The sequence below is a fragment of the Delphinus delphis genome, chromosome 15 (genome assembly GCF_949987515.2).
Source record: "Delphinus delphis chromosome 15, mDelDel1.2, whole genome shotgun sequence".
Classification (NCBI taxonomy): Eukaryota; Metazoa; Chordata; class Mammalia; order Artiodactyla; family Delphinidae; genus Delphinus; species Delphinus delphis.
The window spans coordinates 52083829-52096684 of record NC_082697.1 but is presented as its reverse complement, the minus strand read 5'-3'; the positions used below and the strand labels follow the sequence as shown (position 1 = coordinate 52096684).

The following is a 12856-nucleotide window of genomic DNA, read 5'->3' as shown; positions in this document are numbered from 1 at the left end:
TCTGCTGCCACTCCCAGTGCCCGCTTCACCCAGTGGTGACCCTTATCTGTGCTTGGCTTCTGTGACTGGGGCACGGTTCTTTGATTTCCCCCCCCTGCCCTCAGGGCTGATGTTGGGGTTTCTGTTGTTCCGAGGGGTGGGCTGCATGATGCAGTGGGTCTCTTGGAGTGTTCATTTATTTGGTTCTTTCCCCAAATACTAATTGATACCCACTATGTACTGGGGCCCAAGGACACAGAGGAGATGTATGTTCCAGGAAGGCAAGAAGTTTCATCCTGGTTTTGTGCCAAAGATAGATTTAGGATGGGTTGTCATAAATATTATTATGACAGATACTGCCACAGAGTCGTGTCCTGTTTTGAACCTTCCATAGCATATCTGTAGTATGTGTCTGTCAGAGTAGAGAAGCATCGTCTACTCTGTCCCTCTTCTGTGATGTCTGTCATTCACCTTCTTGCCTAACAGCTCAGAACTTCAGCAGTTTTTGACTGATGGGCCAGGTGCTATCAACAGAATTTGCTGCGGACACTACCTTTGTTTCATAATGAGGCTTGTGTAGGCATTGTTCAGGTTTGTTTGGACTAAACCCTAAAGACAGGTTTCCTCATCTGGTCTCATGCTTTAGAGTCATGCCAAGACTCATACCTAATCCCATCCTGGGGCAGGGGGTAGGCCTCAGGATCTGGCACTAGTTTTGGGGGGTTTGGGGGAGGTTGTCTTTTTTACCTTCTTATCTAGTTTGTTCTTCCCTGGTACACAGGGACTGTAGTTTACATGTCTTTATTGTCTCATTGAAGTGATAGACAAACAACAGAGTAAGTAGGTTCTCAAATGATTGATTGATACACTTGGTTACAAGAATGCATTTTCATGGGGATACTTGGTAGACCTATAACGCATTGTTTAATTTAGATTTTCTTATGGGGGAGCTTGCCTTTTTTTCAGTACTTACCATACTTAACTTTTCCTATTTTCTAAGGTTGAACTTGAATTAAATGCTTAAAAGGGCTCTGGAAGAATAGAGTGAAAGGATATTTTAACATGTATGGGCTGTTGCTGAATGAGGCAGAATATAAATATTTATTCTGTAGGCTTTAATTTGTTCTTATATAAACTGCACCATTAACTGAACAGTTGCCTATTTCTGCTGTTCTACTTTTTTTTTTTTTTTTTTTTTTTTGCGGTACGCGGGCCTCTCACTGCTGTGGCCTCTCCCATCGCGGAGCACAGGCTCCGGAAGCGCAGGCTCAGCGGCCATGGCTCACGGGCCCAGCCACTCCACGGCATGTGGGATCTTCCCAGACTGGGGCACTAACCCGTGTCCCCTGCATCGGCAAGCGGACTCCCAACCACTGGGCCACCAGGGAAGCCCTGCTGTTCTACTTTTTGAATATTATTGAAAAGATTGTGTGCTGGTTCTGTAGCAGCCTTAAACCAAAATCTGATAAACTTCAGTTGAAAATAAAGTTTACTGGGGCTTCGAGCCCCGGTCCGGGAGGATCCCATATGCCGCGGAGCGGCTGGGCCCATGAGCCATGGCCGCTGAGCCTGCGTGTCCGGGACCTGCGCTCTGCAGCGGGAGAGGCCACAGCAGTGAGAGGCCCCAGCAGTGAGAGGCCCGCGTGCCGCAAAAAAAAAAAGAAAAGACAAAAGAAAATAAAGTTTACTATATTGCTATCAAGTAACTGTTGGGAAATTAAATACGTTGATTTTATTAATTGGAGTTAGAGAAACATCTCGATTTATACTATTTCATCATGAGCTAAAGAACACGTTGGTGCTAAAAAAAAACATGTGTTAGCTAGACTTGGGAATGTTTGATCTGATCAAAGGAGAAGAGATACAGACAGGAAATCAGAAATCTAGAAATCTCTAGAAGTGAAGGGCTTTTACTCAAAACTGCAGGCTAGGACTGGAGCAGCCTTCCGGTTCTACCAAGCTCTGCCAGGGGGTAGTTGGAACCACGGGGCCTAGTTGGCTGATGTGGCTGGGTGGCCTGTTAGAGGACTGTCCTTACCTAGGCCTCTGTTAGCTCTGATGTTAAGGAGGGACTGGCCCTGGACCAGGGAGCTGGTCCGTGACCTTGGAGCCTGATCCCGAAGGTGGCTGTGGCTTGCTTTGGTTCATCCTTGGAATGTGTTGTCATAGGCTGAGGGTGGGATTTTCCCCAATTTTTTTTTTAGACACATAGCCTCCTGTGAGCTGGCCATTCCTTACCTGCTGTCTGTGATCTTTGACTTTACCTTGGTTCTTGTCCCATGAGAATTGAAACCATGTTGAGAGGTTTCCTTCACTCTGGAATGGCCAAGAAGAAAAGGTGAGAACAGATTTCCTGATGAAATCTGTCAGTGTCCACAGCACTTCGGTGCTTTGTCCCAGAGGCTTACCAGGCAAGTAGTAGCCAACTGACCAGGCCACACACCCACCCAGTTTTCACCCTGGCAAGGTGATCATGTGAACACCGTCCCAATATTCGCAGAGCCTTAGACGTTTTTAACAGGGCTGATGAACTTTGAGCTGCACAGGTCCCCTTTGGAAGCTCTTTGACCTCTTGGTATTTATGTCCTTCTCTACACCAAAGAGCTGACTGCCTTGGACAGTTGGCATCAGTGGAAGGACAGTTGCCTCTCCTTTCCCACCCCCCAGCTGCCATCCACTTTGATTCATCAGTACTAGAAACTTCCATAACAACATTGATTTTTCTTGTTTATCAGATTGGTGGTTACATGGAGCAAGCTCTATGACAAGTAGGAAAATTGCATCTGAATGTGTTCTGAACCGGGCTTGGTTCATAGCAGGCGCTAGGTAAACGCTGGCTGACTGTGAGCACGGATTCATGGAGGGTCAATTGATGCATGTGTCTTCTGACATGTTTGGTCCTAAGTAGAGAAATTTTAAATGAAATTTAGGAAATGGAAATTATAAACATGTTTTTTCCCCAGATTCTTGGGGCTCTGAGAGCAGTGTTTGAGTTTATGCAGAATTCTACAAAAAGTAATCATTACGTGGAGTTAATTTAGTGTAACACTTCCTGAAAATATAGGTTTTTGCTTCAGTTCTTCTGAGTTTCAGATAACAACTGAAGGAACCTAGTTGAGAATCAGAAATGTCCTTTATGTTAAAAGTTTGCTGATTAAGTCTCACCTTGATTAAATCATCTGAATTCAGAGTTGAGCCTACTTGGTGGGCTTCGTAAAGAGTTTGTTTTTGTTTCAGTTTTCTCAAGTTCACTTTGAATTTCAGTTGAATTTAAATTTGTTTCAGTTTACTCGAGTAAAGCAAATAAGGCAAAAGTGGCAGCTAGAATGTGTTCACTTTCAAAAACTTGAGAAGTACCGCTGTGAGGGCTATATGTGGAAACCACCAGTACATATGAAAATGCCAGAACAAGATCTTTTTGGTTACAGTAGTTTGGTTTTATTTGTGTTTTTATGCGGACATTTCAGCAGGAAGGGGTCGATTGTGTTGAGCATCTGTTTGTTTGCAGCCTAGAATTTTAGAGCTGAAAGAAGTAATGCAGTTGTCTTGTGCAAGACGCTCATCTTTCAGGTGAGATAAAGGTCCGTAGAAGGAACGTGAGTTAACCAGCATGAACGGGCTGGTGCAGTCACCATGTGAGGTTGGTGGAGAGAACTGAGCTGTGATTTCTTGAATGGAAACTCTCTCCCCTAGGGAAGGGGGCTCTTCCCTTCAGGAGACTCCTTCCTCCCAGTTTCTAAACATCAAATGCACCAGGACACCAGAAAACTAGAGCAGGCAGTAGGCAGCAGATGGATTGTTGCAACTTCGTGAGAGAGCAAAGCAGGCAGACTAGAAAAGCCACTCTCTTAGTAATGAGACTCTGCTTCTCCAGAGGGGGTGGCTGAGCAGCAGGACATCACTGTGGGGATTCCCGGATTCATGCATGTGGAGATTAGAGCTGAGGGGTCTGGCGGGAACCTGGCCGGGGTCTCTTGACTGGAGGGGATCTCTGACTCCTGTGGTTGGTTGCTGCCCCACCCCGCGGCATAGGTGGGGTTCCTCCTTTCCATTCTTGGCTTTATCTACTCTACAGTTTCTTTTATTTCTCTGTAATTAAAATAGGACTTTATTATGGAAAACTTCAAATACGTATAATATTAGAGGGGCTAGTATAACACCCACACACACCTGTCCCCTGGTGAGGAGTCACCGACGTTTGTCCAGTCGTTTTTCATTGACACTACCCCTTGCCTCACTAGGTTTTAAAGCAGATCCCAGACATTATATCATTTCTTTGTCAGTATTTCTGTGCATTTTGAAATAATGGAAACTTAAATCTGATTGGGGGGTGGTAGCTGAAAGAAACAAATTACTTATAGAGTAATTAAGGATTAAACTGAAGGAGCTCCCCTTTGTCAGTTATTCTGGAAGGTTTTGTTTTCCAAATGATCTTAATGGGTCAGTGCCACTCTCAGGGTAGGGGACTTGGCGTGAGGAGTATGGCTGAGGGGTAAAGGTGGAAAAGTGCTGGCTCTTGGGATGATATTTAGGAGGAGGGGACAGATGGGGTTGTTGGGAGCAGCTTCACTAGTCTCCTGCCTTTAGTCTGTAGCTGTTTGAGCAAGTTGCTCTGTTCATAATCCTAATTGTGAACCCTGAGAATGAGCCTTTAATTTATAATTGAAATGAAGATTTTACAGGAAATAATGATTTTTGCTTCAGTGGGTCAAAGTGAGCATTTCTGAGGCTCTTCCTTTCATATGTGGTCGCGTCAGGATGGCTGATGTTGCTCTTTTTGTTTCAGATGGGAATGACTGGTAACACAAGTCCATTTGGACAACCCTTTAGTCAAACTGGAGGGCAGCAGATGGGAGCCCCTGGAGTGAACCCTCAGCTGCCCAGCAAGCAGAGCATGGTCAATAGCTTGCCTCCCTTCGCTGCAGACATCAAGAATGCTTCAGTCACCAACGTGCCAAACATGGTAAGTTGCCCTTGATCTTAGAGCTGTGGGTCTCCAGTGGGTGCTTTGGTGTGTGGATTTTATCGTGCTGACAGTGAAGATCTGCAACTAAAAGTGCGTCATGGGTAAAAGGAAAATAACCTGTATTTCTCATGCATACGCTCTCTCAGTGAGTTTAATTTTCTGTGATGAGCTGCCCGTAAGGGGCTAGTTAAGATGATTCAGCTAGTCTTCCCGAGGTCCCTATGTGGAGGGAGAGGGTTCATGTCCATGCGTCATTTTGATTTTCCTCCAGAGGTCACCCTCTTGATTCAGCAGTAGAGCCAAGAGAATTGGAGAGATGGGCTTTTTTACACTTCCTGTCTGTTAGTGGTTGAAGCTGTCAGTAGAAGTCCATCCATTTCTGTTACGAAGGACATTTATCTTCAGAGAACTGTACCTTGTCTGTGAGATGTGTGTGTCCTGTCTGACTTGACAGATGGTTTCACATGTCTTCATTCTCCCTGAGATTTCCTACCTGTAAAATAGAAACTACCCTTGGAACTCTCAACCTAACTAACCCAGATTATTAATGGGAAAATGGTTCCTTTTGTGCCACAAAATGGCATCTCTTTTAATTCCGGCCACTAAGGGTAAATGTGTTCTTTTGTCGGACCTCACCGTGCATACATGGCTTCTGCGTCTCTGATGTGCCTTTAGCGATGGGTCAGGGCCTGGAGCAGCCACTGTCCTCTCCCCTAGGCTTGCGCTGCCAGGGCTGCCATCCACATAGTTGTGCAGAGTGATTTGGGAAGACTCAGAAGAAAGCTGGGGGATTATGTTCAGAAAAAGTTGCTTTTTGTCTTTCGATTTTTAAAAAACTTTAATTTGAAGTATTTGTTGTAAAGATACAGACAAGAATTCCTGTATCTCCATCACCCGCTTCTCTTGATGTTAACATCTTCTATAACCTTGGTATATTTGCCAAAACTAAGGAATTGACTGCTTACAGTACTTAGAAGTTTTGCGGCTGTTGGAAGCAGGAAGAGTTGGATCTCTTTTTCTTTGTTTTTGTTAAAAATCAGAAAAAGGGGCTTCCCTGGTGGCTCAGTGGTTAAGAATCTGCCTGCCAGTGCAGGGGACACGGGTTCGAGCCCTAGTCCAAGAAGATCCCACATGCTGCGGAGCAACTAAGCCCGTGCGCCACAACTGCTGAGCCTGCGCTCTAGAGCCCGCAAGCCACAACTACTGAAGCCCATGCACCTAGAGCCTGTGCTCTGCAACAAGAGAAGTCACTGCAATGAGAAGCCCGTGCACCACAACAAGAGAAGGCCTGTGCACAGCATCGAAGACCCAACGCAGCAAAAAAAAAAAAAAATCAGAAAAGGGAGTGATACTGAGGTATCCTAATCAGATTCGCTCTCAGTTTGCTACATTCTTCCTTCTTTAAAAAGAAAGGGTACAAGCAATGAGATCTGTTTTCAAGCTGCTTCCAGTTTTTACTTCTTTATTTCTTCTTCTGATCATCCCCCTGTAACTTGCCTGGATCTGCTTCTCTTCTTCCAGTAACATTTTGTTGCCAGGATTGCCCTGTTCCCGGCCATACAGACCCAGAACTTACAACAAAGCCCACTGCTCCCTTCACGTGGCTCCTGTCAGCCCTGGGGGCAGCAGGCCAGGATCCCCAGCCCTGCTCTTCTGTTCTCGCCTGCCTTTCCTTTTCCAGTCCTCACTGGGAGGGCAGTAGCGTGCACTTCAGTACTGTTGATTGTCACCTGGGTTTGGTCAGTGACCGGGAGCACATTTTGGCTTCAGAGTAAGAGTGTTTGCTTTTCACAGACATTCTGTGTTTTGTAGTCTGAGAAACCCTGACCTAACATTTTCTTCCCTTTTCTTTTTTTAAATCTTCTCCAGGCCCACTTTTTCATCCTTTCTCCTTTACCCCCAACTTAGTGGCAGAATCCTTTCACTGCAGGTTCCTCTGCCTGCCTCTGCGGCTCCAGGGGACTGAATTCCTGAGAGTGGTGTGCTTGTCAAGGGCAGGTTCGGACCAGACTGGAAAGAGGCTTCTGGTTGCCTCCACCTGTGCCTGGGCTGGAGCCCTTTGGGCTAGGGAAGGATTCTCTCTCCCTTGGCGCTGTTGACGTTTGGGGTGCGATCTTTCTCTGTTGTGGGGGCCATCCTGTGTATTGTGGGATGTTTAGCAATATCCCTGGCCTTCACCCACTCGATGCTCACAGCCCTCTACCCCGACCCCCCTATAGTTGGCCCCAGTTGAAAGCCCCTGCTCCGGGGAATGGTTGGGGGAGGCAGTAGCAGTAACATTTCATCCTTCTGTCTGTGACATCTAATAGATAAAACCAGTTCTCTCCCCCTCTCCCCTCGCTTTGGCCTTATCAGGCTACCCGCATGGTGAACTGGGGAAGTATCTTGGTGTATGGGAGCCTAGCCACCACTTTTCCACAGGGGCACGGGTGGACTCTCAGAGAGATCCGCAGCTGGTGCCTTTGGAGTGAAGTCCTCAGACGTTTACCGCGGGGCTCGGGGCAGGCTTCACCAGGCCAGGTGACCCAGCCATGGCCTTCACGCTATTGGGCGCACAGGAACCAGAGGGAACTGACAGAGAAGCAGGGCAGCAAGTGCACATAATTTGCCTAGTATCTTTCTAAGTGCTTTCTCATCCTGTGTTTTACCTTATTCTTTTGACAGCCTCTTGAAAGACATCACTACACCTCCCATTTTACAGATGAAGAGGCTGAGGGTCTGAGGGCTTTCGGTTCATTCAGGGCTATGTAACTTCTTGTCTGCAAGGCCCAAAGCTCCTTCAGTATGTCCTGGTGTCATGTTTTAGTGGCTCCGAGCCCTTTGGGGTGTGTTTACATTGCTTATTTGCAGTTCTTCAAACATGTTTTGTTGTCTTCCTTGAGTTTTGTAAATTGTTTCTGGCCCCTTGGAGCCCAGAGGTTTTTGTACAGTGAGGGAGAGCAGTTACCAAAGATCTAGATTTATTTAATTAATAAAGGAGAAAAATTTGGAGCCTTGAACATATTTGTGTTTTTTGTCATGCTTTGGGGAGTGGTCTTTTAAAGCCCAGCTAGGTTCAGTGTGCCAAACAGTTGAGCTCAGGACTCTGATACTGAATCACCTGGTGCCCTGGTTGAGCTCTCTGTGGGACGATTGACACTTGGTCACTGGCCGAGGGACTCATGCTTGTTTCCTCTCCTAGAGGATTCCCGCAGCACTGGTGGTGCTCAGGAAGCGAGGGGATGTGGCCATTCCTTTAACTCGTCTCATTTGTTGAGCACCTTATCTGAGCCCAGGTGCATCTGGAGTGCTGGTGTGAGTTACATAGAGCTCACCCCTCTTTCGTGAAATTGGGGGTGGTGATGATGGAAAACAAATAATTACAAATGCCAACTGCCCTAACAGGTCTGAGTAGCACGGAGAGGTTGAGGTTGACACAGGGACCTCCTTAGGTGGAGCCATCAGAGAGAAGGCCGCACCAAGTAGGGGGTTTTAAGGGCAAGATTGGAAGGATGAGCAGGAGCCGCGGAGACCCCAGGGCACTGGGAGAGCATTGGCTTGTGTAGGAGCCAGCAGAAGTCCAGTGGGAAGGGTGAGAGGAAAGCGGTGTGAAGTGGATATTGGGGGCTGGGCAGGAGCCGTCTCAAGGAGGGCCATGGGTGGCAGTGGCCACTGCAGTGCTCTAGGCTAGCGGAGATGGGGGCCTGGAGGCCATTGATTACAGAGGGGACGGGAGACCAGATGAGGTTTGCCACTAGAGTGGATATGTGGGGTCACCATGTGAGATGACTTGGTGGGAGGCAGGACCATTTACAGAGCTAGCGGAGGAACAGACTGGGAGAAGGGAGATGAAGGGGAGGGCATTCATAATTCCACTTTAGACATGCTCCTCTTGAGATGATTGCGAGATGTGTAGGTGAAGAGGCCAGGCAGATGGGTAGACATACAAGTAGGGCAACCACTATCCATCGGGAGCTGGCAGTAAGCATGCTACGGTAGAAGGGCTGTGGAGTGGATGCCGTGGCTCAGAGGGGAGCACAGGAAGAGAGACCAGGCAGAGGAGGAACTGGCAAAGGGGACAGCAAGGGACTGATGTCACTGAAGCTGAGAGAGGAGATCGTTTGGACAGGCAGAGATGGTGGCTGCTGAGATGGTGAGTGAGTTGAAGACCAAAGAGCATCGCTGGAATATTCAGGGGATCTGTGGGACGGTCAGGAAGCATGGAACATCTTCCGTGAGACTTAAGTGTGGCCCGTAGTCATGGAGACCTGTTGATCACCAAGGTCTATGTGCTGCCTGGAGCTCCAAAAGGTTCAGAGACCCTATGGCAAATGGGGTCCTTTTGAGGACATATATATCCCCAGGACAATATTCAAAAGCAAATACCACATCTCCCTAAATTTTCACATGGATTTCGTTGCAGCTGTGTCTTTGGCCATTTTATTTGTAATTTCTTAACTTTCTACAGATTTTTGAAGCTTCTTAGAACTTTTACCATATTATTACATTGTATTTCATGATTCTAAGATGCAAATTTTTTTCACATTTGTAGCATCTTTGAAATCAGGATGTATTTTAGAAACAAACAAGTTTTAGGTCTAACAAGACGCAGTATGTGTACTAACTACGTTACTTGTTCATAATTGTAATTAATAAGAGTGACAACTATTAAATATATATTCACTATCCAGTTTTCTAGGATAGCTCACATGGATATAAAAATTTCAAAATTATGTAAATTTTACTGACAAGAACAGGTTTGGGCAGGGGTATAGGTTGGGTTGTCTTTTGTGGCCTGACTTCAAGGTCCATGTGGGCCTTCTCGAAGGAGAGATTTGCATGAGAGTGCGTGGGGTGGGGGAGAGTTGTTCAGGGCAGTCCTCTGGAAGAGGAGGCCACCTGATTCCTTGGTGACATTACCCTTCTTGCCATTTTCACCTGAAAAAGTCATAACACGGAGAGCAAGGGAGCATTTGCAGGAAGGAGGGAAATACATCATTTGGCACTGGATTTGTCAGTTAGGTCATTGCTGACCTTCATGATGGGTCTGGGATTGTTTTAAAGGAGCACTGTTTCGAAGTGGGACACATCTTGGGCTTATCTAATCTAAGAAAGTTTGGTGACCAAAGGGGCCTCATCATCAGTTTCTCTCACAGAGTCTCCTGTGGGGCTCCCCAGTGCGGTCTCCTACAAGGGTTCTTTCTTTCTTTCTTTCTTTCTTTTTTAACATCTTTATTGGAATATAATTGCTCTACAATTGTGTGTTAGTTTCTGCTTTATAACAAAGTGAATCAACCATACATACACATATATCCTCAGATCTCCTCCCTCTTGCGTCTCCCTCGCACCCTCCCTATCCCATCCCTCTAGGTGGTCACAAAGCACCGAGCTGATCTCCCTGTGCTATGTGGCTGCTTCCCACTAGCTATCGATTTTACATTTGGTAGTGTATATATCATGTCACTCTCTCAGTTCGTCCCAGCTTACCCTTCCCCCTCTCCGTGTTCTCAAGTCCATTCTCTACGTCTGCGTCTTTATTCCTGTCCTGCCTCTAGGTTCTTCAGAACCTTTTTTTCTGTTTTTTAGATTCCATATATATGTGTTAGCATGCAGTATTTGTTTTTCTCTTTCTGACTTACTTCACTCTGTATGACAGACTCTAGGTCCATCCACCTCACTACAAATAACTCATTTTCGTTTCTTTTTATGGCTAATACTCCATTGTATATATGTGCCACATCATCTTTATCTATTCATCTGTCGATAGACACTTAAATTGCTTCCATGTCCTGGCTGTTGTAAATAGAGCTACAGTGAAGACTGTGGTACATGAATCTTTTTGAGTTATGGTTTTCTCAGGATATATGCCCAGTAGTGGGGTTGCTGGGTCATACGGTAGTTCTATTTTTAGTTTTTTAAGGAACCTCCGTACTGGTCTCCACAGTGGCTGTATCAATTTACATTCCCACCAACAGTACAAGAGGGTTCGCTTTTCTCCACACCCTCTCCAGCATTTATTGTTTGTAGATGTTTTGATGATGGCCGTTCTGACCGGTGTGAGGTGATACCTCATTGTAGTTTTGATTTGCATTTCGCTAATGATTAGTGATGTTGAGCATCCTTTCGTGTGTTTGTTGGCAATCTGTATATCTTCTTTGGAGAAATGTCTATTTAGGTCTTCTGCCCATTTTTGGATTGGGTTGTTTGTTTTTTTGATATTGAGCAGCATGAGCTGCTTGTAAATTTTGGAGATTAATCCTTTGTCAGTTGCTTCGTTTGCAAATAATTTCTCCCGTTCTGAGGGTTGTCTTTTCATCTTGTTTATGGTTTCCTTTGCTGTGCGAAAGCTTTTAAGTTTCATTAGGTCCCATTTGTTTATTTTTGGTTTTATTTCCATTTCTCTAGGAGGTGGGTCAAAAAGGATCTTGCTGTGATTTATGTCATAGAGTGTTCTGCCTATGTTTTCCTCTAAGAGTTTTATAGTGTCTCGCCTTGCATTTAGGTCTTTAGTCCATTTTGAGCTTATTTTACAAGGGTTATTTCTAATAGAAAGTTCATACGTGTTGGGGTTTTTTGTTATGTTGTTGTTTTGAGAAAAACTAAGAACTGTATTATGGAGACTTTGCCATTCTTAAAGTTGTAATGGAGGAAAATCATCAATAGTGCTGCTTATTAAAATTGCTCACAGAAGAATAAAATAAAATAGTTCATGAGAATGGTGTTAGGATTTTGGTCGTGTGTCAGAGAATTTGAATTTGGAGGCTTTGGACGAGGCCCCCAGGCAGCTGCTGATTCATGTCTCTAAAATGAAGGAAAGTGTCGCTAGTACTGACTATCCATGCAGAGGAGGGTTGTAGAACTGTGTTCTGTGTCCTGCCAGAATAACAAAGATGTGGGATGGTGCCATTAGCTACGGCTCTTCCAGGGCAAGCTGTGTGTTTTGGGGTTAGTCCTCTCTGTTTCTCAGCATGTCAGTGGACCCACTGCATCAGTGGGACTGATTCTTGGGCCCCACCCTGCCCTCCTGGTTCAGAATGCCTTAGAAGAGGGTGAGGAATCTGTGTTCTTGTCTGTCACTGTTATTTGTGAAACTTTAGTTTTTTTCTCAGTTTTCCAGTGTATGCCACCTACTTCCCTGTAAGGCGGTTCGGGATAATTGCCAAATAGATGGACTTGTTCTTTCTTTTGCACTGGAACTGCAGCTTTAAATAAGCTCCTCCGGTGATTTTGATGTAGATTAGTCTTTGAGAGCCACTGTCCCCTGCAGTGTCAGTGACCTGATGCCCGGCAGCCCCACTGTGGAGTGGGCTACTTTGTTAGTCTTGAGTCCACTTCAGTACTTCAGAAGGCTTCCCTGTCTCCCTCCACCTTTTCTGTCTTATTCTCTTATGATTTTCTGTCCTCCATGTCCAGTTTCTGATCACTGAGGGAGCAAGACTTGAACTGATTGAACTTTGTGAACCCAAGGGTCTCCTCTTTGTTGTTGTCTTTGATTGGCTCATCTCACAGTTTTAGTTGCCCTGCGGAGATGCTGATGTTCGCATACCATTGTCCACTAGCTCCTTGTACTTCACAAGCATGAATTTAAAATCACTGGTGGTCTAGTATTTCCCTCTACCCTAGGACTGGGGAGAGTGCTTCCCGGCACTCTCGTCCTTCTCTGGAAACGACGAGTGAAGAGTCTTGTCAGCTCTTCACCGTGAGAACAGTTTCTGTATAAAATCACTCTGTGGCTATGAATTATGCCTCAGTAATTGAATTGGAAAACAGGGGACAAGGTTGGGAAGTGAGCGCTTGCCTGTAATTATTAGCCATCCAAGTGTTTTTGTAATTTTAGGAGTTTACCTTTCGTATTCTCAACTTATTGCCTTCACCTGTAACTTGAAGATCTCTGAGAAAATGTGTATGTGAGGCCTTTGAAGAATAACTTTT

The 12856-nt window shown here is 45.5% G+C and overlaps 1 protein-coding gene across 2 annotated transcripts in view; it reads left to right on the top strand.

The window, feature by feature from the left end:
* CREBBP (CREB binding protein) overlaps positions 1-12856 on the top strand; it is a 132133-nt gene that overhangs the window by 53721 nt on the left and 65556 nt on the right. For both annotated transcript variants that reach the window (XM_060031649.1, XM_060031650.1), the window contains exon 3: positions 4766-4942. In XM_060031649.1, coding sequence (XP_059887632.1) covers positions 4766-4942 — 177 coding nt within the window. The remainder of the gene's footprint in view (positions 1-4765; positions 4943-12856) is intronic.